Source organism: Drosophila biarmipes, chromosome 3R (assembly GCF_025231255.1).
Source record: "Drosophila biarmipes strain raj3 chromosome 3R, RU_DBia_V1.1, whole genome shotgun sequence".
Lineage (NCBI taxonomy): Eukaryota > Metazoa > Arthropoda > Insecta > Diptera > Drosophilidae > Drosophila > Drosophila biarmipes.
This window is the reverse complement of record NC_066616.1, coordinates 8,368,557-8,396,450: the sequence shown is the minus strand read 5'-3', so window position 1 is coordinate 8,396,450 and position 27,894 is coordinate 8,368,557. Positions and strand designations below refer to the sequence as shown.

The 27,894-nt window shown below is 42.1% G+C and overlaps 1 protein-coding gene across 1 annotated transcript; it reads right to left on the bottom strand.

Annotated features, from left to right (window-relative positions):
• Positions 1-18,862: 18,862 nt before the first annotated feature.
• On the bottom strand, positions 18,863-20,805 carry LOC108031150 (BPTI/Kunitz domain-containing protein 5). The gene is made up of 2 exons (XM_017104365.3): positions 20,405-20,805; positions 18,863-19,555 (listed from the first exon to the last, which is right to left on the bottom strand). The coding sequence occupies exons 1-2, from the start codon at positions 20,547-20,549 to the stop codon at positions 19,371-19,373; spliced, it is 330 nt and encodes a 109-aa protein (XP_016959854.1). The 5' UTR covers positions 20,550-20,805; the 3' UTR covers positions 18,863-19,370.
• Between the last annotated feature and the right edge of the window lie 7,089 nt (positions 20,806-27,894).

The window sequence follows — 27,894 nt, the reverse complement described above, 5'->3', positions numbered from 1 at the left end:
AAGCCACTTTAAGAAGCCGACACTTCCTCCCATTGAGCAGCCCGAATGGAATGAGATTTTCCGCCTTGATTCCCTTTGCCGGGCAAGGTCTTTGTGTGGGCACCTAAGCCGCTTCCACTTGCCATTTTCTTCTGTGCCGGAGCGAAGTCCCTGGCAAATTTAACCCTTCACTTCATTAAACGTACTTGCCGATACCCCAAGGGCACACAAATCACTTTGGCCGCAGATACAAAGGCTGGCTAGGATTGGATTGGGAGTGGCCATAGAAATTCGACATATAGCCAAACAAAAGCCTAATCGTGCAGCTGCCTTTGTGACCCCCGACTCCCGGCCAGCCACGCCCACAATGGATGAAGGAGGTGAAGCTACCGCCTTTTGGTTGTAATCCATCAACCTGCTTAGGTTTTGATTCGGGCCACTGTCACAACAAATACAGCAAACAACAGAGCCAGAAATTGGCATGGAAAGGGTAAAAGGATTCTATTCCTTTTTTTTTGAGGTGGCAATGGAGATGGAGCTGCCGGCAACTGAAGATGAAGATGTAGGCCTGCCACAATGAGCCCAAAACGTTGCCAGCAAATTGTTTCCATTCTCTGTTTGCCGGTGCGTGTTGTTCCTGCTTCCGTTCGGTGTTTTAGGTATTTAAGCATTTAGTCATTCGACTGAGCCTCTTTCACCCAGGTCCATCGGTCGGGTCTGTTGTCATTTCGTCTACTTTTTCCTCCTGAAATCTCCGGCCAGCCTTTGTGGATGAAATGTATTCAATGCGGGGGGCACATATGACAAATTAAGCCCCTGGGCGGAATCCATACTATACTTTAAAGCTTGCTTTCTGGCTGACAGACCAAAGTGGGTAGGCAAAAACAATTAAAATTGTTTCGCATAACACTATCCAACTTTTAAAAGCCGGAATAACAAGAGAAATAGATGGGAAACTGCAGCTGAGAGTTGGATAAAGCCTAAATCCTGATCGAAATTAATTATTGAAATTTTAATGTAGTTATTTGCATGTTCGATGTGTTTGGGGGTCATATAAATTGTAATACTTTTTAAACCTTTTTTTTGGGTTTCTAAAAGTATGCTGCAATTTTTTTTCAAGCTCAGAAATACGAAATACGATGACTGCTGCAAAGTCTTAGACACCTAAAATTTAAATTTAAAAGCAGTTTCGAAGCACTTTTTGTGTGCACCCCTTGTTGATTTATTATTCAATAGTCAACCTAATCTGTGGGTTATAATTGAAAAAGCCAGTTTAATGGCTAGCTGAATGGGCAGCACTGCTGGATAAGTCTTTGATCCATCGAAATTGCTCAATTAATGTGGTTTCCATTGCGGCAACATCCCTGTTTTGCGAACATCTTTGACACCCATTTCTTTTTTTCATCCTTGAGTTGTCAATCATTTCGATGATGTGCCGCATTGGAGATTGAACCAACTTTCGATCTGGATTGCATCTGCGGTTGCTGCTCCTTTTTTATTGTTCTTATTGTTGGCGCGTCAATTTCAATGCCGCACGCACATGACTTGGCCACAAACTTTCTTATTTGGCCATGGCTGCGGAGAGAGAGCCGCAAAACCATGGGCAGCGCATCAGCAGCAGTTGGATAAAGTTTCCTGCACTTTTCGGAACTTGCAACTTTTCTCATTTGTGCGTGTGCATTGCTAAGTTGCACACCCTTCCCTAACTCACAGCCCTCCCCTCGAAGCAATGTCCAACTGAGGAGCCGACCCTCTTGCGCCTCTAATAGGACAAGCACGAATCTAATCCGCAACATGACGACAAGAAAATTGAATTCTCGCAACTGTCAAATTGAATCTGCCTGCGCCTGACCCTTCATTTCCCGCTCGCAATTGTGGAATCAAAACTTGAACACTTTTGGCTAAAAGGCGGGAAGCCCAACTGCTGCTCTTTGTCTAGGGACAGCTGAACGTGGTACTGATGGCCCCTTATATTTTTGTATTTTACATTTCAACAAATTATCTGAAACTGATTCCCAAATGTTATTTTATTATTTTCGTTATGGTAAGAAAAACAAATAGTGCGCGTAGGTAAACTTTTTACAAGCCCTAGCGTCAAAAACTTGTTACTATTATTAGAGTCTGATATAAACTTTTGAGTCAAAAAGTAGTTATATTTTTATATTCGGCACGCTCTAGCAAAATCAAAAAGCTTCTTGCACACACAGGCATATGCTGCGTTCCGAATGAACATTTGACCGCGGCTATCTTCAATAAATTATTGATGACAGACTTGCAATTGTCACCGATGAATTATTGATGGAAGCCCATCAGCATCATCTATGAATTAATGATGACTGTCACCGATAAATTAGAACTTTTTTTTTCCAAAAATTGATAAATCATAAAATTTTTTAGGTGTAATTGCCAATTTTTTGGATATACTATTACGAGTTCAGCAAGGTATGTCATTACGTTTTTGTACCATCGACGAATTATTAGTGACAGGCTAACGCTGTCATCGATGAATTGTTGATTACAGCCTATTTGCTGTTACGTGTCGTTATAATATTTAATGGAAAAAACTAATTTGTATAAATACATATATTTAATGAACTTGAGACGACTAGTTTTGAGAAGTAAAGTTGGTCAATTTCAATGACATTTACCTTAAAAGTTTCTGATTTTTTTACTGATGACAGTTTACGTGATGTCGGTAAACACAAGTGTTAATTTTTCTTCGAAAATTGGTGAAAAACAAAGTTGTTTAGGTTGAATGTTAATTTATTGAAATTTTTATAACGAGTTCAACCAGGTATGTTATTCCATTTTTTGACCATTACTTTTTTATGTTGAGCATTTTTCATCGATTATTTACTCGGAAATATAGTTGGTACATTTCGATGAAACTTCTATTACTGAATGATGATGAATTGCTATTACAAATTTATGAATGTTTTACCAATAACAGACTATGTGCACAAGGGTCCCTTTTACTTTATTTTTGTAAAACCCTATGTTTTCCGATAACAATTTAAAAGGAAGCGCTTCTGAAGTGCCTCACATATGAGTGATGTTGCTGTTATTGGCTTCGCTGACTTTTCACCCATTGTGAATTTCGGTTATTGACTTGCCTTGACGCCATCGCCTGGCTCGTGATAATGACAGACTTCATCGATTACGCGATTATCGCAGTGTCACTTTAGAATTTTTCGCAAAATTTCCTCATTTTTGGGGGAAAAGCTTTTAGCCTTCGTCCCCCGTTTCCGCCCACTCCTCAATCTCAATCTCATACTCAAATGTATTCGCAACGCCCACTCGGCGTCATTCGGCGGATGAAATTGCTGCGCTTCAAGTGTAATATCACTTAAGCTCTTAAGCAGTCAACACGAGCAACACGAGAAAAAAAGCAAACTGCCAACCCAAACCAGCCGCTTCAATTGCCACACTTTCAGCTGCTTGGCCCCTTGCCCTTTTCATTTACGAGAAGAAAAAAAGGAAAAAAGAAAACACTACACTCCCGACTGTCTCATCCAGAACGAAAATAAAATGTCTCTAATGTGTTGAGCTGTTTAGCGCTAAAAGGATTTTGCAGTTTGAAATGCAGTCGGCGGCAGAAGCAGTGCAATAATTGAACAAAGGCCAGTGTTTGCTTTCACATTTGCATTTCGCAGGCATATTTTATTTTTCAGGTAAGGCGAGTGCGGCACTTGCGCCAGACAGGTGAAATAACATGTTATTTGCGCGGTAATGGCAAATAAGCAATCAACAAAAACAGCAGCAGCAAATTAGTCACCTGCCCTCGCAGAGTCAATAGAAATGTGACGGAATGGCGGAAGTGCAGCGGAAATTTATGCTGCAAATGCAGGCAAACAATAAAATAACGAGTTGTCTGTGCAAGCAAATTGCATCAAAGGAGCGGAGCGGGGGCAAAAAGAGCCAAGACAGAATGGGAAGCGAGTGAGTTTGCTGCACGTGGCGAAGTCAAGGAGGCAATGTCTCACGCTTGCCTGGCTCGTCTAACAAACGTGGCAACGACAACACTCAGTCGCAGACAACCAGGCTAACAAGGCGGGCCGGGGTCCTGGCCCAAAGGACAACCCAAGGAGCAGCAGCAGCAACTCCAACCAGGCAGGCAGAGTTTGGCGCTTGTTTGCATATTTCTGCTCCCGTTTGCTACCTTTGTTGGCCCAGGCAACAAAGAAACGGGTTTTTATGCACTGAGAAAGTAACAAAGGGTCAAAGATATCGAAGAAAAACATTTAACGGGTTAAAATTATATATTATTGTTAACACAGATTGTTTACCAACAAATTTTGAAATATGTTTTGTGTTTCCAATATTTTTTATTTGATATAAATCAATTATTTTCTTGGATCAAATTTAGCTTAAAGTTTTAACATACATTTTTCAGAAGAAATATTTTTTGAGACAATTTTAAAAAATGCTTAAATGAACTCATCTAGTTTTCTAGTTGTTCTGCCCTTTTTTTTAAAGTAGGCATTATTTATTTAAGTTTTACAAAACAAAAGAAGTTATATATGAACAAAAATGTCACTTAAATAAATGAAATTATACAAAAAGTTAATTAATATTTATGAGATTTCTAAATACCCTTTAGCTTAAAATGAAATGGAAGAAAATTTAACCTTATTAAGTTAATGTATTTTTTCTCAATGAACTCCTATCAGTCAATGGTGGAAAATGCATTTTATTGTCCCACTCTCGACATACCAGCGAAGCAAAACAATTTTATTCTTCAACAATCGATGGTGCAGCCCAATAAATCGCCAAAAATAGCATACATCTGATCAGATTTCGCGAATCAATTACCGCGCTGTCCGCAATTGTTTGCATCTGCACCACCCAAAAAGGATCCAATTTAATGGCCAAGCTTTTCGCAGCGAAATGTTTCGAATCCAATCGAATGTCCAACCATGTTGGCCCTCATTAGGGAAATCTCATTCCGGCGCGTGTTTAATTTAAGGCCCAAATCGAAATGCTGCGTGACTTAATTAAATTGCAATGCTATCAGGGGGAAGCCGGGCTATCCTTTCGCCCCTGCCCCTACGCTTTTGCCAATGCCACGGGCAATAACAGTTTAGATAAACAATGAAGGCAGCATGTGGCGCGTGATATGCAAACGTGCGTAATTAACCTTCTGAAATAGATACCCAGGTAGGCTACCCAGCCCCCCAACCACCCAGCTCACGCGACTCACCCGGTTACCGCACACATTTGTAGTTGGTACCCACATGTATCCCCTGGCTAATCACCAAGTGCAGCTGATGAGTCGAGCCAAATACACCACGTTCGAATTGAAATCGCTGATCCAGATGGCAGGCCTTCTTCCCCGCGGGAATAGACTCCTCGGAACTATCAACAAATAGCATTAGGCACAATTATCAGTTTAATGCAACTATCGAGGCCGCAAGGCCGGTGTGGTGTCTGCCCTTCTTGGCCAAATGTCTTCATTGTCGTGGCCATCAAAGGGACTTGCCAATGGCCTTTGCAATGACATTTGAGTCCTCACTCCGCCATTCCGCCGCCGCACATGTGTAAGCCGGAGGATAACGCGCTGCGAGTGTGACTAATGATGACTTGATGATGATTAAGTCGCTCCTCCCCAGCCCCCAGTGTGCGTGTTGATTGAGGGCTGATGTGGGTGTGTCTCGTTCTCCGGCGGAACTATCTGGGGAAAATAAGAAGACTGCCTCATTTTGGACAAAGTCCCCGAACCAGTGCTCCGCGAACGTGATTCAATTAGATAGGAAAATACTGCACCGGATGAAATGAAATATACTTAAACACTTTTTGCCAATAATCAGTCAGGGGACCCGTCGGGGACCGTCACGGCACCTTTTAATTATGTTGATAATTAGTTGGCGACGTGACGGCTTTGAAGCCAAATCAGCGGTGGAGCTGTCCTCAGTGGCCTGTAATTGTTGGCCATTGGCATTGATCTTTTCGGCAGAAACTCCTGGATATACACAGCCAAAAATACTAACGACCATCATTAACAATTCAATCAAAATCAGAGACCCTTTTGACATAACAGAATTATATACTCATAAAATATTGGCAGGTTGACCTTATTTTTCCAGGTTGCCATGGCTTTTAAATTAAAGACTGTCTTTAATCAATAAAATAGTCAAGCAAGTGTCTTAAGGGATATTGAATTCAATTTTATTAAATTGACTATGGTGTAAGCAAGGCTTATTAGAAAGAAATAGTAATTACAAACTTTCATAAGGGTAACTTTTGGTTAATTAGTAAAACACAATGAGAAAATAGCAACATAAGTTTCGCGCATTAATTTGACTCCTTAGTTCCCTTGATTGTAATCTACTTATTACGCTTGTTTCACATAATTGATGAAATTACTTCTATAAATGCTGATGCTTACACCCAGCTATAACAAGAATTTATGATTTTCTCAGCTGGACTATCTACTTATTATTTTAATTGAATTAAGTTCTAAAATTGATTGATGTTTATTAGTAGTAAAATAATTCTTGTCAAAAGCAAACAAACATTGCTGTAACATTTAGCAAAGTCTTGCTTAAAATGATGTAATATTTTTTCCTGATACCCGGTGACAGTGAGCTGACACCTCAGCTCAAGGTAAGATGGGTAAGCGGGGCCAGGTGTGGACGAGAAAAATTGTCAAGTTACGGAACAAGGTTGCATTTTGGCCATTCGTAACTCGTAGCTGGCCAAAGCCTCCACCTGAACTGCCAATCATGCAGGGCTCCCGGCTCCCGGGTGCTGGGTGCTCGTCTGCTGGATCCCGGTCCTTGTGCAGACAGCTTCGATAACAAGATGTCCCGCAGCCATCTGAGGGACCAATGCCAGGGGCAACACAGCAGCTGATCCCGGAGTTCAAGCCGGAATAGAGTGACAAACACAAACTGTGGGATAAATTCTGCCCGGCAACGTCCTCATTCCCGGCTGACAGCAGCAATTCGAGTTTGGCACCGGGATTGAACCCGACGCCCCACCATTCCCCCCTAGTGCTGCTTGGACTCAAGTCCTTCAGCGGGTCCTGCAACTCCTCTTGGCGCCGCAATTCGACTGTCGCACGTGTCAGTGCGTCTTTAAATGCTCAATTAAATTTTCGACTGATTCGGTTTTGAGCCCGGTGGCCAGAGCCCACGAAATCGGATTGTAATTGGGATTTTTGCATTTGCCTTTTGCCTTCTGACAGCCACTTTTTGGCCGGCCTTTGGCTGGTGGGGCAAGTTTATCGGTGGCAGCCCCCGAGTTCTTCACTTTGAGGGGCTGCAGAGAGAATAAATGTGAGCTATAGAGGGTTGTTGATTTACTATTGTCTGCTTAATAAATGTAATCATACGATATACATGGTCTTGTTACATGTTTTATATATTTTAAATGGATTTTAACTCTGATATAATAACATCATAACTAATAAAACAATAAAATTCATAAACTTTTTTTTTAAATAGGTAATGCAACTTATATAAATTAAACATTTATATTATTTCTGGATAATAAAATGCTCACTTTCTAAGCTCGACACCTTTTTTCTCCAGTGCCCTTTTCCTATTCCCGATGCTGTTGCAATTTGATTTCCGGCCGGGAAACTCTCAGTTTATTGATATGTCGGCATGGGCCAATGCATTTGTGCAAAATATTGGCAGCCAATTGTATAAGTCATGTTTACAAAACACTTACAGGTCGCAGCCGAACGGCTGAATGAACGAATGACTGACTGACTGGCTGAGTGACGAATGGAGTTAATGAAAGTTTATTGAGCACACGGCATTGATTGAGCCACCGGGGGAGCTGGTGGCGCGAGGTGATGGAGTGGCTGGATGGGCGGCCACTTTGCCGAGCTTAATGAATTTTGCCAGTTGAGCGGAAACGGAAATACAGTGCCTACCGTTCGCGATGTGTGAGGGTGTGCTGGTGTGTGGGCGTGGCTGTGCAGCTAAACAAAGCACTTTTGAGTGTGCGAAGCGTTTTCCTCGTGGCAATCGCTAATGAAACTCTTTTCATGTGCCCTTTCCTTAGCCCTTCTTCCTTTTCCCGGCTATTAGACTTATCTGCACCGCCCGTCACCCTCGCTTTCTTTGGGAACTTAATCATTTGACTTTTGTCTAAAGTTTTCTTTGAGCTTTTTTCCTGCTATTTGTATTACATTTGTGATCTTAACAACAAATTTACATGCAAATAACTTTCTCAACTTTGGCACTTGGCACAGATGTATATACAGATAAAGATACAGATGCAGACCCTCACACGTGCGCGTGTCGTCTCAATTGCCACTTATCAGCTCATCGATGAGGTTGGCGAAAGTTTTATACTTTTTCTTTCGGGGGCGTCGAAACTTGAGCCATTTCTGTGTGGGTTTTGTTGTATTTTATTGAAATCGCTCGGGGATCCCCGTTCGGTGAAACAAATCGCACAGGCCCGGCATTAATCTGTGATTTTAATGCGCCGCCATTAATTCAGGCTAAGCCGAGTCCTTTAATAGCCGTAAAGTGTTGACGACTGCCCCCCCAAAAGTGTCCTTCCCTTTGGCTCCTGGGCTGTGACAGAGGCGTCGTTCGAGGGGAGAACCACTCAGCCGCACTCGAGTGGGAATTACGGCGGTGTGGGCTTGGACCCAGGGTCTGCGGGGTCCGCGGGGTCCGCGGGGTCTGAGGTGCCTATAATCATAAATTACGACCGAGACCACATGCGGTCGCCTTTCGCAGGCGTATACGCGATATCCCACTGACAGCAGCCGGGGGCAAGGTGGGTGGAGGGCAGGGCTTCAACCCCTTTGATGCACTGTGCGGACTTAACGTGAATTATTTGCATTGCGGTCGGCTGACCACAGCGGCGGCCACCTGAATAGCGGCCACTCCAGGTCCAGGTGCGGAGCCAGCCAAGCGTTGACCTCTGGCCTGCAGGCACCAGCAGCTGCTGCTGCAAAGGAGTCGCTGCTGCCGCATCGTTTATAATTGAATCGCTCTTGGCCGGGCGCTCAAACATATGCATGATGTGCGCACATCTGGGTAATTAAAATGCGTTTTAAGGCCGCATTTAATTGTGCCCGCGATTGCACATGCACTCGAAATGCCTGACAAGCTCTTCAAAAATGTTCGCCAGCCCGGGAGCGGGCTAAGTCCGCAGACGCTCCCCGCAGAGTTCCAATCGGGGATTTTCCATTTCCCATTTTCACCCCGGCTCTGGCCGGGGATCAAGCAATCACTTCGAGTTTCCGCCCCGCGCCGCATGGCGCCATGTTTTCCCCAGCTGCATGCACACATGTGTGACTCACTTTCGCCCACCCCGCCCCCGCATTTGTATTTGGTAATTTTGATTTGTTTGCTGCATTTTATACTTTTCCCTTGCCGCACTGGCAAGGAAAATTGATTTCGCCAAATGATGCTGGCGTGGCTGGGTGTTTTTGTACCGCCTCTGTTTGCCAACCAATTTCGCTCGGCTTCCTTTTTTGGCAAGTAAATATGCGTTTAAGCAAATATTTTAGCTTGTTGAGTGTATGGCTTTTTGTACTTTCCAGCGATTTTCATTTTGTTTTGCTGCCTTGTGTTTTTTTCGGGTGGCAAAATATTTGCTTTTAATTCCGGTTACTTGCAATCCGTCATTATAAGAACAAAAACGAAGCAGGCCGGATTGAATGCGAAAGTTTGCATACTCTTAGAAAGGATAATCCGCATTAATCGCACAATAAATACGTGAGCTAATTACGTTTGGGAATTTAATAACTGTCAGCGGGCCTTTATTATTTAACGTGCAATGTGTTTGCCCAAAGCTTGTTAACTAATGCAAATAAATCATTGATTAAGCAAAGTTAATGGGAAAAAATAGTGGCCGGGAAAAAAATACACTCCAATTTATTGGCTCAAACGGAAGTCAAAATGGTATGACTTTTGATTTTAAATAATTCAAAAGGTTGTGACCAGAAATCTGCGGATTTTGCGCGGCCGCATTAATTTGCCGTGACATGTTGACAATGGAATTTTCATTTAAATTTTCAATTTGCCTTTACCAATACAATTTTTGCATTAATAGTGAATGCGATAGCCCTACAATGGCGCTCTGCTCACGCACGACATATGTGGCTGTCGGGCGGGTAGCGTGAAAAGCGGAAGTTGCAAACCGGAAATCCCATTGACAGCCACCTCGTGAATTAATGCGGCTTGTTTTGCTCTGCCTCGCCCGTGTTTTGCTGTTCTGCGCTCTCTGTGCCGTGTTATTATTTAATTTATGTCCTGTTGAGATGTTTGCCTCCTTATCAGCGATGCGATTTAAGTCCGAACAGCAAACAGTTCGTTAATAATTAATATCCCATAAAAAGTCAATCGGCGGCTTACTTTTTGCGTTCCCATTAAGACAACGGAAAACTGTTTAAATATGTTTTAAAATTCACCAGTGAATTAATTTGTGGAAATTGAATCGGACATCACGCGGATTACGAGGCAGATGAAAAGCTGCTTCTTTGGAAAGTTTTGCTGCGCTTTCATCTCTCGGCTTTTTCCACAATTCACTGTTGACATTTCTCCGAGTTTATGTGTGTGTTCCGTGATTTTTCTGTCCTGTCTGCTACCATTTTTCATTGCTTTTTTGCCGCTGAATTTTATTAAAATCTGCTCCCATTTGCCATAATTTGTATTATTTTTTTTGCGCCCACATGCCGAATGACAAGCCCTCCCCTCCGGGGCGGCAGATGAGTTTGACAAGCAAATAAGATGGCGAGAATGCCGTTTTGGGGGTAGCGCAAATAAATGTACACAAAAGAGTCTGCCATGTAGTCGAATACTCGTATATGTATGCGAGGGTCCGACCCCCAACAGAACTCCCTGAAGCACCATTTGTTGCAATCAAATGAAATGCCAGGCAGCCAGAGAATTGACTGGCACTAAAGCCCCATTTTTTCCCCCACACTCGGGTACTCCCCATATTTCAGCCATTTATGAAAAAGCATTTTTAATTTCCATCGGACGACGACGCCGCTGAGACCGCTCTATTAAGCGGGTAATCCGTTTAAAGGTAAATGCATTTATTTGCACTCTGGCTGCATTTATTAAGCATCGAGTGTTTTGTTCAATGAATCTCGGCAAATGCGCATTTCAATCACCAGAGTGCTTTATGCCTTGTCACTCATACGCAGCGTTGACGTTTGATTTGGCCTGCATGATTAATAAGCCCAGGGGCTGCAGAAGCCAATCATTCAGGCAGGCGGCAAGCAAAAGGCAATCATTTATTAATGCTAATGCATTCTGCATTAATCTCAAGATATGTCTCGAAAAACCAACTTGATGCATCGGTACGGGGAATGAAAATAAATCGCTGTAAATTAGTTCAAACGCATTTGATGCCTTCTAAGTTGCGCGCTAAGTCTGCTCAATGGGGTACGAACAGCTATGGGAGGCATTTTAGAGTTTTGATTTCTCTTATACTTATTCTATTATATTAATATCAAAACAGAAGTTAGATTACTAATTCCTACTAATTACAAATTATAACTATTTTACATTAGTTCGATTTTCATACATTTTGTGCTTTAAGTCATAACAGAAAGTCAATGAATTATTGTGAGTTAAGTATATTGTAAATTATTATTTATTAAAGAATCAATTGCATTTTGTATCACTTCAATATGAGTATTGAATGACATAAAGTTAATATTTTATTCTGTAATCAAGAATTGTGGTTCAGTCTAAATAGCCTAAAGTCGTTGAAAACAAATAAGGAATGTTTTTGAGTGCTCAGACCTATTATTTTGACCTGGCCTGTTCCGCACGAGCCTGCTGCGGAAAACGGGGGTGGCGGAGTACTGGCAACATTAATAGTTATACAACAGCTGACATATTGATAAATGAGCGCCTTTCCAAAGCGCCGGAGCAACAGCAGGAGCAAAGGGATCACAAGGAGCAGGAGCAGCAGGAGCGCCGAACTATTCCAGTGGCAAATGGCTCAAGCCAAAGTTCCGGGCGCTTTTTGGGGAGTGGCGATGGGTTTTCGGCGAAAAATGGCTTCAGAGCCGGGCGTGAGAAATTCGCAAACTTGCAAAACCCGCACACACGCAGCTGCGAACGTCAGGGGTGCAGAACAAATGTTTGTAAATATTTCTGCAGCTGTGATTGCTCTGCGCTGACTTTACCACCGCCAATGCAGGGAACGCTCTTAAACGCTTTGCAATGAGTCAATTTTTTAACATTTATTTGACAGAAATTTTCATTTATTTTTCGACTTCTCTTTTTTGGCTTCGAGCGAACTGAAAAAATTTAATTAAATTGAAATTAATTTGACAGGATATTGCAGGCGCCACCAGAGAACTATTAATAATGTTCCATGTGGAAGGGCCGCTGGGAGGGCGGTGGACGGAGTGTGGGGGCGTGCATGTGAGTGAGTGTCGGCGGAAGACAAATGCGAGCCAAATAAATTCTCGTGTTGCGCTTTTGAGTCGCTCGTCGCGTCAAAATTGCACACAGAAAGCACACAGAAAGCAGAGCAAACAGACAAAATAGCGAAACGAATCATTACCTCAGGCTCCCAGGGGAAAGCCCCATAAATCATTGAGCATACAAACAAACATTTCCAAGCCAGGCAGCGCAGAGTCTAGTACACAATTTTCCAGCCAGCGGCACATAATTAATTAAATTTCACTTTTAAACGCTAGCGCGCGCAGGCAGCCACAACAAATATCACTCATACGCACCGTGGCCGGCCTTGGTGGCGCCACCGCCAGTTGGCATTGACATACGCACAAATAAATAGACGCTATAAATTCGATTCTCATTCTCGCGGTCGCATTCCCCACTCCCCGAGCTACGCGCCTATTTCCAATCCGAGTCCCAGTCCCAATCCTCTATTTGTTTGCTCATTGAGTAAACGTGCTTGAAATACATTCCTCCCAATGCAAAACTTTCGTCTAGGTGTGCTATAAATCGCGTGCCCCTTCAGTTTTCGGTGCCGCTCGACTGCTGACAGCTCTACAGCTGTAAGACTTCGAGAGTTGTGAGCGGTGGGCGTGGCATATCATTTCAAAGGTCCCTGGTTCGGGATTCTTCCGAAAAAAAGGGGCGAAGGAGCGAAGAAAGTGCCACGCAGGAAAACGTGCTAGAGTCAAATAAATAACAAAACATTGGCGGACAGCGAATGGATTTATGGGCCAGGTCATGGGGTACAAAAAGTGAAAAATTCTCAAGCAATTGGATTAGGAAAAGGACATCGCCGGTGGTAGATCGAGTGGCGAACTCAATTCCCGCCCGCCTTTGGCCAGAAATGAGATTAATGATTTTTTAAATGTCTTGCAGGGCGTCTCCCAGCCCGGGAGTCCCAATCCGCATCCGAATCCACTCACCCGGACTCCCTTGACTGACAACTGGCAGCGACAATGATGGAGAAGCGGCTCGTCGGCTGTCGTCTTCGTCGAGGGTCCCGTGTGCACATCATTGGGCATTAGGTATGCATGCCGTTGAGCCTCGCACTGCGAAAGATGTTGAGCAATGCGACCAGAGACGATGAATGCACTGAGAGAAATACCATGGTAGGTCCATATGGAGAAACAAATACAAAACATGCACATAAAAGACCTAAAATAAGTCATACATATTAGGTTTTAGTGTTTCATTTGTATTTGCTTGCATACTTTTCGGCCTTACATAACAATAGATTTCCTTGATCTATTATAGTTAATGACCTTTCAAGACCAAAATATAATTATAAAATGGCTTTTCTTGACCGATTAAAATGTACCATCATTGTTTTATTTGTATTTGATTGTATACTTTTCGGCATTTTTAAAAGAGATTTCAGATTACCATTGATTTCCTTGACCTAATAATTATTATTAATGTAAGTGCAGCAATTTTGATATTGCTCAAAACCAACATATCCTTTTATTTACTTGAATACTTGAATACACCTTAGGCAGAGATTTAAATTCACAATATATTGTCTTGACCAAATAAAATTAAGTTTGTGTTTCATATGTAATTGCTTGCATACTTTCCGGCGCGTAAGAAAGTGATTTCAGATTACAATAAAGTTCCTTGACCAACAAAGATTATTTGTTATTATTATTTTGTACACCTTAGGCAGTGGTTTGAATCACAATAGATTTTCCTGTCCTCTTAAAAATAAGTTTCAGTGCTTCAAATGTATTTTCTTGCACACTTTCTGGCACTTTGAAATGTGATTTCGGATTACCAAAGATTTCCTTGATTTCCTAGACTTTCTTGGCCTATTAATAATTAGTTTTAGTGTTTGCTTGCATACTTTCCGAAGTACTTTAGCAGGTTTCAGATTTCAGATTACCTTAGATTTCCCAAACCCATTAAATTAATGACCATTTGGGGACCAATTTTTCTCCGTGTTTGGTGGAGGCCAAGAAGAAGGGAAAATGACAGGCGGGTTCGATAATGAAGTTAAAAATTCCATACATACAAATACAAACAGACAGACAGGAGAGGGAGAAAAAGACAGGGCCAGAAAAAAGAAACAGATGGGACGAGAAGGGTGCTGTAGGGACAAGGATGCAGTTGTTGTTGCTGCTGCCTCTGTGGCATTTGCCTTTGGTATTTATGAGTACGTTGTCCTTGATATGCCTGCGGAATTACTAAATGTCCCTGACTTGACACTAACTCACACGCACAGCCAGGACAGCCACTACCACACTCGCACGCCCCACACACACTTGCGCATCATCAGCCATTCACTCATTCATTCGGTGCCAGAAGAGCTGTTGCTTAACTCTGTCAGCAATATGTTTGTTGCCACGCCCCAAATCCCCAGCCACCGCCCCGCCCCCGAACATACCGACACCTTCCTTTTTTCGTACTTACTTATACATATATTTTTATCTTCTACGTGCAGCAATGGACCCAAGGCGAAATTTAAATAGAAATAGCATGTTGATGTTATTTGGAGTAGGTTCATATTTAATTTAATATGCGAGTCTCTTCCTTTGCCTCGCCATGCGGGTGTGTATAAATATTTTAATTTACTTTTGCGAAAGCAAAGGCGACATTAAACCAACACCGTAGAACATGTGCATGCAAAAATCGCAGCAAGCTGAATAATTATGTGGGATACAAGGGGGCACAATGCAATTTTTGGAAACTTTTCTCGTTAAACTGGGTTTTGCGCTTCATATTAAAAATATCTGTATACCTTAGTGCATTTTAAACCTGTTTAATTTTGATTAAATGTTTAAAAATACGTAAAATCAAATCATGAAGGCAGTTTAGCTAATCGTCTTCTTAGAAAAAACATACCAATTTGACAGTGAATCCTTTTTTATTATTGGTTTGGTATTTTTATTTTCAGACATCTATTATTCAATGGTTTTTTTTGCTTGGGTAAGTGCCATTGAAACCTCTTCATAAAACTTTTGTCGCTCTAGTAGAAATCGAACAGCAATTAAAGTTTAGTGATCCATTTTGCGGGCATAGATTTGCCAGTTTGCCATGAAAAACCAACTATATTTTTTAAAAAGTATAAGTAAACAGTCAAACAATTGTTAAAGTTAAAAAGAATCTAGAAAAATAATTGTTTCCTAAAATTATACATTGATTTAATCATAATAATCTTTTAAAATACTCTTATTTTCTGGGGCTAAGATGTAGTAGAAAAGTGGCTTAGCTGCCACAACCAATTGTAGTTGAGAGCTGTTTGGCTCGGCACTCCTTGCCAGCTTTGCCAGGGGCAGAGCAGGAACAAAGACAATCCCGCAGGATACGTTGCAGCAGGATAATGCTGCAGTTGCGCCAGCTTGTTTGCTCTTGTCACACACTTCGATTGCGTGAGCAAGCATAGGAACGCGAAATTCCAGCTAAATAAATAAGAGCACGCCTTGGGGCCCGGCATACATACATATATATATAAATATATATAAGAAAGTATATATCCCAGAATGGGTCTAGATAACAGCCACGCCCACACACCAAATAAGAAGCCCGAGTGGCAACAAGTGCAAGTGGGCTGATCGGCCAAAAGCAGATAGCAAGTCAAGTGGTCTGGAGACCGTGCAGGTGCCAAGAAGCTGCTCTAAGTATTCTAAACAGAAAGAAAAAGGTTTAGATACATTTTATATTTCGAAAAATGTATAGATTTTTTATGGGAGCCAACAGTAGGACTTACTACCAAGCTTAAGAAGCCATTGCAAATATTTACAAAATCACCAAGTAAAGGGTAATATCCTAACTACTGGTAAACTTTAAATGGTTTTCTGCATTCCTAACTTTCCTATCACGTTCAGAGTTAGGAATAGAGAATATAAAATACCAAATCCTTGATTTTTTTCTCAGTTTGCACCTAGAGGGGGTTTAGTTCTGCGTTGGTATATCGGAATGCCACCTGGAGAAGCTCGTCTCCAGATTGCGCATGAAATCAAGCAGAATGAGAAACCAATTTGTGTGGAAAACACAAAGGCAACAACAGCGGCAGCAACAGCAACAAGAACCACAGCGGGGAAATTAAATTGGCCAAAGGGTTTAAGTTTTGCCACAGCTTCCACTTGCCGCGAATTTTGAAGGTGAAGTCAGTGGAAAACATTGCTGAAAGCAAACTTTTTGTAAGTCGATGGAAAGTGGAAAGTCGATGGCAATAAATTTCATTGGCAACTTTCTTCCTTCCTTTTCATTTCGCCAGAGAAGGAATTTAATTCCAGCCCAGCGGAGGGAGATGGGAGAAAGGGTCGAAAGCATAACTAAGACTTAACCACAAAGAAGCACCTCAAAATTATTTAAACGGAAAAATAGTTAAAGCTCAACTGCAGCAGTTGAGTTGACCCGGCCAGCTGGCATTATGTGATCCGCTTTTCCCTCCGCCCAGGTCTCCCCGGAAAACTCACATAAATGAAGCCCCAAAGCCAGTGGGGAAATCCAGTTCGGTTGGGTGTTCGCTGTGTGTGTTGCCTGTTTGGCAGCCAGTAGTGCCAGTGTGTGTGTGCTCTGGCCATGGCCACTAAACGTGGCCGACTGCGGCTGAGTGTACGACGCAGTGGAAATGCACTCGAATAAACACAAAATTTATATGAACACATGCAAGACAGATTAGGGAGCGGGCGCCAAACTCGAAGGGGTGTGGTGCGGCATGGGGTTGCGGAAAAAACGGCAGCCCTTGGGTAGCTCATGGGTGGACCTTCCCCTCCTTTGTGCCTTGGTACTTTTTATTCTGTGGCACCAGACAAAAGCAAATTTTGCGTTTTATAAATTCCTTTGGTTCCTGGCTTTGGCCTGCTTTATGGCATGCTTTCATTTATGCAATACGAAAACAGGCATCCGAACAAACAAACACCAGGAGCTACATTTCTGTTTTCCATCTAAGCAAAACATTTGGAATAGCATACTTTTGCGAGCTTTGTCAAAGTTCCCCTGCTGCCCTGCTTTTTTCCCATCCGGCGAGGGAAAACGAAACTTTTTTGATTGACCAAAAAGTGCGGCGTCTGTTTTGGGTTTTATGGAACTGCAACTTTTCAGGCTGCCCCACGGATGACAACAAGTGCTGCAAACTGAATCGAAATTACCCCGGAATTTCCATCTCATTACAATCATGGTCCTGCGGCCTCTGCCGTTTTAGGTGGCATAAAACTCAATTGAGTCGTTAAATGTACAAAAATGTGATAAATAATCAAATTACATGCATTTGATGTCTGCCCAGATTTTTGGCCTTACGTTTTACGAGTTCCGCGTTGAGTTTTGGATGGTTTTTGTTGATTTTCATTTTTTCCGGCTCATGCATCATTTATGGCGCAACGCTGATTATTCGGCTCGGAGAGCTAATGCCTAGTGGATTTGCCATTTTTCAATTATAGCGCCAAAGTGGCCTTTGTTCGTGCGTTTTAAATTTCCAATTAGATCCGAGAGCAAACTAATTTCATGCAAATGGCCGGGCGGAGGGGAAAAGAGTGCGCTTTCTTTGCACGTTTGCGAAATTCTCTGTCGAAATTATGCGTTTAGTAGGTGGTTTTCAGCAGGGAAGTTGCCGTGTTATTTTTGGCGAAAATTGCCGGCATGGGAGCGAAGTTTTAGCACATGACTCGCTTCGATTTCTTTCGGAATTTCCCCACCTCTTTCGTTCTTTGCCAATACCCTGAGTGCTGTCATTTAAACAGATTAATGTGCTGCCATCAGTGGCATGTCATGTTGTGCGTCCCATCTCGTTTCGCTTAGGCGATGCTATTATGCATTTGATTGGCATTTGTTTGTGCACAGCAATCAAGCCATTTTAGCAGCCGTACCTTTCTCCTGGCCCAAACAAAGGCCTGTCAAAACCGACACATGCCGGCAGTGCAATTAAAGCCGTTCCAGATGCCCGCTTGGCCAACAGGTAAGAGAGCGGATGGGTAGACACATATGTGCAGATGTGGATCGTTTTAATTAGCCGTAAGTCGATAGCCGCAAAAAAGGGCCGATACTGACGGCTCTTTGATGTGGCGGGAGCGCTGACCATCTGCTGGCTTCGTGATTTTCCCGACAAAGTCCAGTCCGGAGTACGTCAGCATCGCGATGAGCATTAAAAGCCCGCGCGGATTGGGTGGCAGTCACAATCTTGGCGACACTGTCAGCGGCGTGTCAAGGGGCCATTTGATATGCCACTGACAGTTAGCACATTTGGCGCATTTTTTCCCCAAGCCCTCCTCCTACTTTTTGGCTTTTTATACAGCTCTGACAGTGAGCAAAGTGCCGATCCACCGCTGACAGCTTACAACATTTGAGTGTCTATTTTTGGGCGGCATTTAGTCAAAATCCGCTTGATCAAAGGTAAAACACTTAAGCACTTGGGATGCTAGGTGGCTGCACTGAGAGATAACGGGGCTGTAATACAAAACATTATGCAAGAATGCATTTTTTGAGATATATGTGCAAAGCAATCATAATTTATAGCTTATTTTCCAATTAAAATAATACAATATTTATTCGGTTTTATTGCTTTTATTTTGATGCGCTATTTATTTTAACTCTTAGTAAAAGCATTAGTTTCTAAAACTATAAGTTTGGGATGGTAAAAATAAAAGTGCTTATTTTTAATGATTTAATGAATTTATAAATTTTAAGGAAAATAAAAAATAATTTAGACAAACTAGTATAAAATATATTATTTTAATAACTCAAAAGTGATTTTGAAACTAAACACACAACCTAAAAAATCAAATGGTCAGAAAACTGTTAAATGAGTTATACATTGGAACCGTTGATCAGTGATAAAAACTAGTATAATTTCTTGAAAAAATGAAAAGTGACTATCAGCGAATCAATTAACTTTGTAGGTCATTAAGACCTATTATTTGTCAATAGAAGTGAGATTGAATGTGTAATTAAATGACGCATTATTTTGTTTAGTGTGCGGTGCGATCTCTATTTGCTCTTAGCCTAAACGTACGCGTACAAACTTATCGACTAGGTAAGGAGGGATATGTCCGCCGGTGGCAATCAATCGGCGCAGCGCGACTCGCAGCTGTCCTTCGAGCAGAATCGATTGCGATTGCCGTTGCATCCCTTGTAGGTGAAGGGCTTGCAGTGGCCCTTGTCGAAGTACCAGCGGGTTTCGGCCTTGGTCTTGTCCTTGCTGCTGCAGAAGTTCCCCTCGTTCCGGCCCACGTAGCAGTTGACATTGTCTGAAAATGAAAATATATGAAAATAATGCAGATCCATTGGTCAATCACCGCCTGGAAGTGGTCCACGTCCGCGATTCGGGTGGACAACGCGCCTGGCCTCATTAAGTGCAATTACGTTTGTTTGTTTATACGGTCCCCGTGGCAGACGACAGAATATTTCATAATTCCCTGGCCACGTTGTAGTCATAAGCGGGAAAATAGAACAATTTCACAGACAAAATTGACTTTGGCCGGCCAAAATGAAAAAAAAGCAGAGCATGTGGACCAAATTTGGCAAGTACTGGGAACTTTTATTCTAAAGGCGAGTGCTGTAATTGCTATTTACCTTTGCAATAAATAATAACAAATACACTTTGTAATTTAATTATCACTTTGAAAATAATGAAATGCGGGATATGTGTGTCCTATGATAAAATAATTAACTTTTTCTGTACTAAATAATCAGAATAGTGGTTAATAAATCACTATTAATAGCCAGCGCACCTCTACATTCTAGCATTTCTAAAAAAGGAACACATTTAAAAGCAATATTCGTGATTTGACTTTTTAATAAATTAATATTGTTTGATCTTTAAATTTAATAGTTAAAAATATTTCAATTTCAAATACGTAAATTCATAAAATCAATTAATTTTTGTACAGTAAAAGCCTTTAAAATGTAGTTCATATGAGACAACATTAACCGGGATACATTAATTGTATTGAATCTTAGCCTGACTGGTGGTACTTGATGAAACCTGTCACATTAACTTGGATATCACTGCATTTCATCAATAATCTGTCACCCCTCAGACCGATTTTTATTTCACTCGAACTTGAAAACGAACTGTGGCATTCTTAGACACTTACTCAGCTCTTTGCATGACACCAATGCCCCATTTGCGGAGCTGCCGCCTCCAAAGGCCTCGGTTTCCGCGGTCTGTGTCAAGAGGATGATGGACAGGAGGCCGACGAGTGTCGCGCAGAGGAACGTCAGATTGATTTTCAATTTCATGTTTTTCGCGCGGCCAACAATAGTCGAATGAGGAGTGAAGCAGCTGCTCGTTTTACTCGCGCCAGATGCGAACGGAGAATGCCGGATCGGAGAGCCGGAAAGTGGGAAAATCGGAAAAACTGAAACTAAGAAATGCTCCGAGCCAGCAGAGCTGTTCCAATTCTTTCGCGTTTGGTATTTTTAAGTAATCTGCGCTACTTTTGGGTGGAAAAACGTGCCGCCGACCCACCAACCGATCCGAACCGATACGAACTCACTGGCTGTGGCGCATTTTCGCATTCAGTTTATATACGAAATGCCGGAAATTGTTGCTAACTCGAACGCGAACTATTCGCCCAGTCGGTCACATTCGCATTCGCCAGATAGTTCGAAAATTCGGAAAATCTTTCGGCGATGGCCGGATGACAATCGCCTGGCTGCGAGCTCAATACGCGTATCCATCCGTCAGTCCGCCATTCTGTCCGTTCCGCCATCCATCCAACGGACCGTGTCCGTCAATGCTAAGTAGGAGAAGATATTTTTGGTCAACAAAATGTTTGATGCTCCCGAAACGAGCGAAATTGCACTTAGTTTTATCTTTGGGGCGTTTACTTTGCGCTCGTTTGCATAATTTCCAACTTATTGAATATTTTCCACATAATTAATTTTAATTATTTGTGTTTCTTTCAGGCATTTGAATTAATTTAGATAAGAGGCCGCCGGGGTCGGGGCTTCGCAGGGTGAAAGGCGAAAAGGGTCGCGCACTGCAGTCACAAGGGACGGCTCTGCCATTGTCTCTAATTACAATGGGCAGCATTTGTTTTGGGTTTTTTCTCCTTATTCGGCTCCCTTTTTTTCATTCATTTTTGGTTTCTTGTAGCTTTGGCATCGGCTGTCGACTTCTGACCAGCCTTGCCCCTTGCCCTTTGCTGCGTGACGGGCGCAAAAATCAATCTTCATTTAAAATTCAATTTAATGCGCTGCGTGCATAAAAGAAGTTCCCCAGCGCCTTGGTCGTCAAGCGTATTGGATTCGCCGGGTGAAAATTAGAAAACAATTGTGTGTATTTTGGACGGGCTGACGCATCAAAGAGAATTCGCAAAATGGTGTCGCCTGTCGCGAATGCCTCACAATGGTATTATTCCCGGGGAAAAATAGGAGGAATTTTGGGGAAAATTCACGATGGAAAAAAACTGGAGGGCTAGCCAATGGATGCATTAATCAGCTGCGATCCGTTTAAGATAACTATGTTTCTAGAATTCATAAATCACCTTACTATTTGAATTCTCTTCTCAGAATTTATATGAACTAAATGATCTTTGTTTTTAAAAAAATTACAAAAATATAGAGGTATTTTATCAGAATTTACGTGTTTTATTAATTATTTCAAAATTATTTTTTGAGAAGAAAAGTGTTTTCTAAATAAATTCAATTCATGTATTTCTCAAACGTACTGTAATTTAACAATCCTATTATAAAATTCGTTTAGGAATCCTTGCCTGTTCATAGAACCCCTTTTAACGACCCAGCGATGGGTAAGTCATGAAAATTACGGCGAGCGGAAGACTGAAACTCCGAAGGGATGTGCTGCAAACACAAATCGGAAGTCTTAACTAAAAACGGTAGCAGGTATTCGGGGCAGTCGAGTGGAAGAGCGGATGAAGACCCGCAGCGCACTCCAGCTTGGGCACCAGTGCGTATACGTGATGTATCAGCGAGGGCAAATCAATACCCAAATGCGTGGCTTCCTAATCAATCGGGATCGGGATGTCAGCCAAAAACAGCAGAAGCGGGGAAAAATTAAAAAAAACAATGGTCCCATCCAGTTTTATCCTCTTGGCCACGTTCCGGTTGTTTCGGCCACAATTTCTGATTTCCCACTTGTTTTGACCAATTTGGCGATTTTGTGATTTGTCGTCTTTAATTTCCACACAATTTTTGGACGCACTCAAGCAAAAGATATTTAATGGCTGCACTTGAACGTGCCGAAGGACAAAACCAACCGAGAAAAAATGGATAGACTCGATTGAATGAGATGGATTCGGGGGGTAGAAGTGAATTTGCAGTTCGAAATTGAGTGAAAAGCGCTGACGCTCCTCGTATATTGAGAATATTCTTTGCATAGATTTTACCTTTTGTTGATGCACCTGCCATCCGTTTCCCACTTCCTGCCAAATCGCCCGCTTTGCGCTACTTTCTCAATCCGCTTTCCTTCCTTTTGCTTCCAGAAAAAGAGGAAAAGAAAAAGATTTTCCACCTCGCTTTGGCCAACCTCAAATTGAGGAAATGAAACATTTCAATGATTTGCTTCCGGCTTTTCCTCTGCCACTACCCTGTGTGCACCGACTCATAAACAAAAAGAAGGAGTTTTGTTTATTACCTTTAAGGCGCTTTGGACAACTTCTTGACCGCCGCGCAAAAAGTTCCGCCTTAATTAAAAAAAAGCGAAAAGCTACACTGGGCTGCAGCTTATGAAAAAAATAAAATAAGAACAGAAAGTTTAGAGAGAATTAAAAATAAAATAAAAATCCTTCACTGAAATGCATTAAGATATGGCTTTAAAATAATCGAAGTCCTACACTTATTAATTCGTCTGTAATCTCTTTTAAGCTGCTTTTAAAGTATTGTGCAAAAGAAGTGCTTTGCAGAGCAGTGCTATCAATTTCAATGGCATGAGTAGCAATTTCTTGCAGTGACATTGAACATTTTGTGAGGCATTTCCCAAACAATGGGGCAAGGACTATGACTATGTTCATCGTTTTTACTGGCTGCGTTCTGTTTTTTTAGTTAAAATTTCACAATTTGCAATAAAAATTCCTGTTTTGCTTTTCGGAATTCAGTTGGAGGCGAGCGTACGCCCCGGCTAAGCTTCAGATTCAGCATGGCTAGTGGCCTTGCGGCTTTTCCGGCAAAGGAAAAGCGATGCGAAAGGATACGCATCCTTCGCCCTCCTAACGGACTGGGCGGGCTGAGCTATCAACCGGCAATTATTATGCGTCCTGAACTGCACGTGCCTCATATAATCTGGGTGTGGGTGCGTTGTTGCTGTGGCTGCTGGGGCGTGCCGACAATAATTTAATATCAAAACATATTTCACTTGCATGCCGAAGAAGCTGAGGAATGCGCTCAGAAGCTGAACGGAGTCGAGCCAGCCGAGCAAGTCGAATGGAGGCGATGAAGCGTTCATCTTGTCCCTTTCTCCACCCGGAATCTCGCCCAGAATCCTGTCTCGCTTTTCCCACTATCCCTTTCTCCCCCTTTTGTCCTGTGTGTCGCCTCCTGTGTGTACCGTAATTATTTTAAAGCCACCGAGGAGCCTTGACATTTCCCAAAAATAATTCTGCCCCAGCCACAAAAATGCTTCCTCTTATGTGAAGTTATGGCACGACCTGCTGCAGCAGTTGCCCTCGCCTGCACTCAAAAAAACAGAAGATTCTGATAAAACTAATTCTTTTTCGAATTATTCATACCATAATTCCACAACGTAGTTTTATAAATCAACACAAAAAATTTATATAAAGTTAAAAAAAATAAATTTTTTTTTAAATAAAATCATAAAAGTTACTTTAAAAGTAGATAAAAGAATATATTTATATGTATATGTATATTTATATGTCAAGACTTTTATTTTGTAGGATCCTAGATAGGAAAAAACTTTTCTTTTTTCAAACAGATTTTTAGATAGATACAAAATAATAAAAAAAATTGGTAGGGAACTTAATACAATAACACTTGTTTATTTTCTTTTAATATATAAAGTTTTAAAGTGAAAATTATATTTGTTGATTCGCCGCTTTGAAGAAGTTTCTTAAATCGCAGCTGCATCTCCAGTTTAGTTTTAGTAAATTTCTCAAGGATTATAGGAAGGAATTCTTCCGGAACAGCTAAATGAGTTTTTGAAAGTAATTTAGTGGAAGTTTATTCTCCGAGTGTAGGGATTAGAGTATCCGCAAGAGGACGGGCACAGGGATAGGCAACGCCGTTGTTGATTTCGCTCATTTCCGACTCAAATGGATTTTGATTGTCTGCCTTGGCCTCGGAGTTGGTCTTGGTTTCGGCCCTGTTCTTGGACTGGGCTGCCCGTGATGCCTTCTACGTGTCTGCCATTTGTCTGCGCTCATTTCGGCCAGCTCATCCCCATCCCTAGCCCGGAGCTGCGGATTCGGAGGCTTTGGAGCAGCGGCCAAGTGCCAAATGACTTTCTTTTCTTGGCCATTGCCTCGTTTGGCTGTTGCTTCGGGCCCATTTAGTTTTATTGTAATGATTTCTATTACCACACGACCGTTCCGCGTCCATAGTTTGCTGCAGCTGCAGTTGCCAGCAGCCAGCAGCCAGCTGCCCAGTCTCTGCCGCCATTTCTCAGCTCCCAATGGACTGTTGGCCGTTTACGTGGCCATCGCGCTTAATGAGTAGTTATTTCCGCCTGTATTTCTTGATCAAGTCGTGCATGGTGCGGCTTTGGCGGCAGTTAGAGCTAATGCCATGACACGTTCGCCATTAATTGCCGCCTATTCCACGGCCCGGCGGCGTTTCATTAACCTGCTGAAGAAGGCTCCATAACTGAATTGATGCCATAATTTCCCAGTTGGCCACAAATTTTGTCAATGAATTTATGCCACAGTTATTTTTTTGATGGTCGGCACAAAGCTTTGATATTTATGATATTCATTCTGCAGCTGTCACAACAAAAGATAGTGTAACTAGGTAAAAAATGTGGGGAAATCGCTACAAAAAACTGTTAATGTTTTGCGCTTTCTTCTCTGTGTGTGCTTTGTGCGAAATGAATGAAAAAGCATAATTAATTTTAATGCGCTTTTCCGCTGCTCTGTTTTTACTTGCTTATCATTACCATCAGCGGACGGATTTCATTATGCAGATGATGCAGTTTAGCCAGAGACTGAGGACCGATTAAGTGACATTTGCGAAACAGCAGCAGAAATCTCTTTATTCAACCGCTCTTGGACCATTGACACGAAATCCGAAATTCGCTTTCGAGCAATTCCAATGTGTACTTCCGCTGCTGATGATTATCAATTTGCGAAATTCGTTTTGGTGTGGAAAATTGTTTACCCGTTTGGGGGGACTTCGTTTTCCATTCCATTTTCCTTTCCAAGTCCCCGCTTCTCCCTCGCTTTGTGGCGGCTAAATTGAAAACGCAAACAAACAAGCAGCACACATGGAAATTGAAGTCGTTTGGCTAAGGAATCGCTGGCTTCCTGTGAGCAACTCGCGTCACGTTTTCGCCTGGCAGTCAGGATTAATGGTGGTGTAATTTATTGAAGTTTGCCAATAAACCGGGCGGGGAGAGTTAGAACTCAAATTAAATTCGTATCCCCCTGGCTGTTGCTAATGGCAAGTGCATTTCCCCAGATTTCCCCCAGATTTCCACAGATTTCCGCAAACATTTGTTGCTTGTCAGCGTGGTAATGGAAATGGTTGTTGGGGGTAGCTGCTTTCCATAAAGTTGGCCAACTAGCGAATGCTATAAAAGTTGCACAAGTTTTAAACGCACAGAGTGCCGCTCGGTCGAAGCAACAGTGCAAGTTATGCAAATTTAATGCAGCCAAGTTGCGCGCTTGTTTGCCTGCAAGTGATTTATGTGGCCAGAACCATGACCGCGCCCATCCAGTGTGCATAATGCGCCACTTAATGTCGCGCGGCAACAAGCAATGAATGCGGCACAATTGCAACCGCAAACAGAGGGACACGTTGCGCATACGACCCGTGCGCCGCGCCGCGCGGCGATCGCTATTAAATTATATTCGACAAATGGCAGGCCGCAAAATGCGAAAGTTGTCTCCATTTACCATCAGCAGCATAGCACCTGGCGCGAAACTTTCAATCGAATTTGACGCTAAAGTGCCGTAAAAGCACTTCCGGACTTATGCGCATGTCTTACGGTCGGTTCTCGTAGGGGTATTGTGCTGAAAACAAAGAGGTCTGCAAAAAATAAAAAGTAAAGTGAAGTCTCCAATTTCTTTGAATAATATTCCAAATAGTCCTTTAAATATTATATTGCTTACTAGTTCCAACACTTTTACAAGAACTCTTCAAAATAAAATACAATTTTATATTTTGAAATTTAAGATTTATTTTATTTATTTAAACTTATTTTTTAAGAAAATAAAAAGAAATATTAATTATTTTAAAGGTTAATATAAGTTTTAAACATTTTTAAAACTCCTACTTAAATTCTTACTTACATTACAGATTTTGACTGAATTATCACAGATTCTATCTTAAACTGACGAAACTTTATGCAAGGATTATGTCAGGATTATCTTTACCAGTTACTTATTTACGTTATTTATTAAGAGAATTAATTAAGTTATATTACTTTAATGTATACTAAATGATTAAAATTCAAGTGTAATGCCGAAATTTAAAACAGAAGTGAGTAGTTTTTCCCTCAGTGCTCGCAGCCCGGAAGCATCTCTCCCGGCTGTTTTTAGATGTGAGATATGCAAATATCCAAAACTTGTTAATATTTGATGGGATAAAAGTTTGCCAAACTGCAATAAAAGCATACACACAACAGAGCCCGGGCAACAATACAACAGTTTGCCAGCCCGCCCCCGCTGTTCCGGGTTTTCCTGCCGCCCCCAACTCCTTTCACCCCCTCCTCCCCCTAAAGTGACCCCTGGAGTGTGAAATATTTGACTAGCTGCTCGAAATTGAGCTGCTTACGCCTGGCCGCTGCCGAAGAGGGAGTTTTGCCGATCAATATTTGATGGCTGGAAGCTCCATCGCCTGACCGCAAGTTGATTGCCTTGCGGTTGCCCAGAATTAATTAAAACAACTTTAAGATGCGTTGACCAGTCGCAACCGGGATATCTCGTGTGGAATTCACTCAGGCTGCTGCCTGTTAACATTGTTTACGCATAATTTGGTTATTAACGCAATGCCAGCTCAATTCTGCGAGCCGAAAATCAATTTACCCAGCAATCCGTGACAGACGCTTGCCATCCGTATCCATGCATCCACCGGCTACCTTGTGATTTTCAGGACTTTGAATGGGAATGCTGGATGCGAATGCGAGTGCGAGTGCGGATGCAGATGCAACGGCTGAATGTCTTTGTGCGAGGATAACAACAACAGCATTAACACAGCACCTCCATAGTCACTCACACTTACCCTCGCTGTATGAAAATGATGTTTTCGCTTAAAAGGGAAAATTCTCATTTTACATGCGCTGCAATTTCTCGCTCACTTCAATTATGCAAATTGTGTGTATGTCGAAACCAATTCGCATCGCCTCCGCGTGCGAGACACCCCTCGTCTCGTTCGAGAAGGAAAAGCGCATCGGGGTTGTACATGCAATTAACATCATGCCGACAGCTCAACCGACAGATATCCTGATGGCCAT

Bases quoted from the DNA above. Each gene is read 5' to 3' on its own strand.
- LOC108031150 (XM_017104365.3), bottom strand. From the start codon at position 20,549: ATGAAATTGAAAATCAATCTGACGTTCCTCTGCGCGACACTCGTCGGC. The intron at 19,556-20,404 runs GTAAGTGTCTAA...TTTCATTTTCAG, and splicing joins GGTGTCATGCAAAGAGCTGA to ACAATGTCAACTGCTACGTG.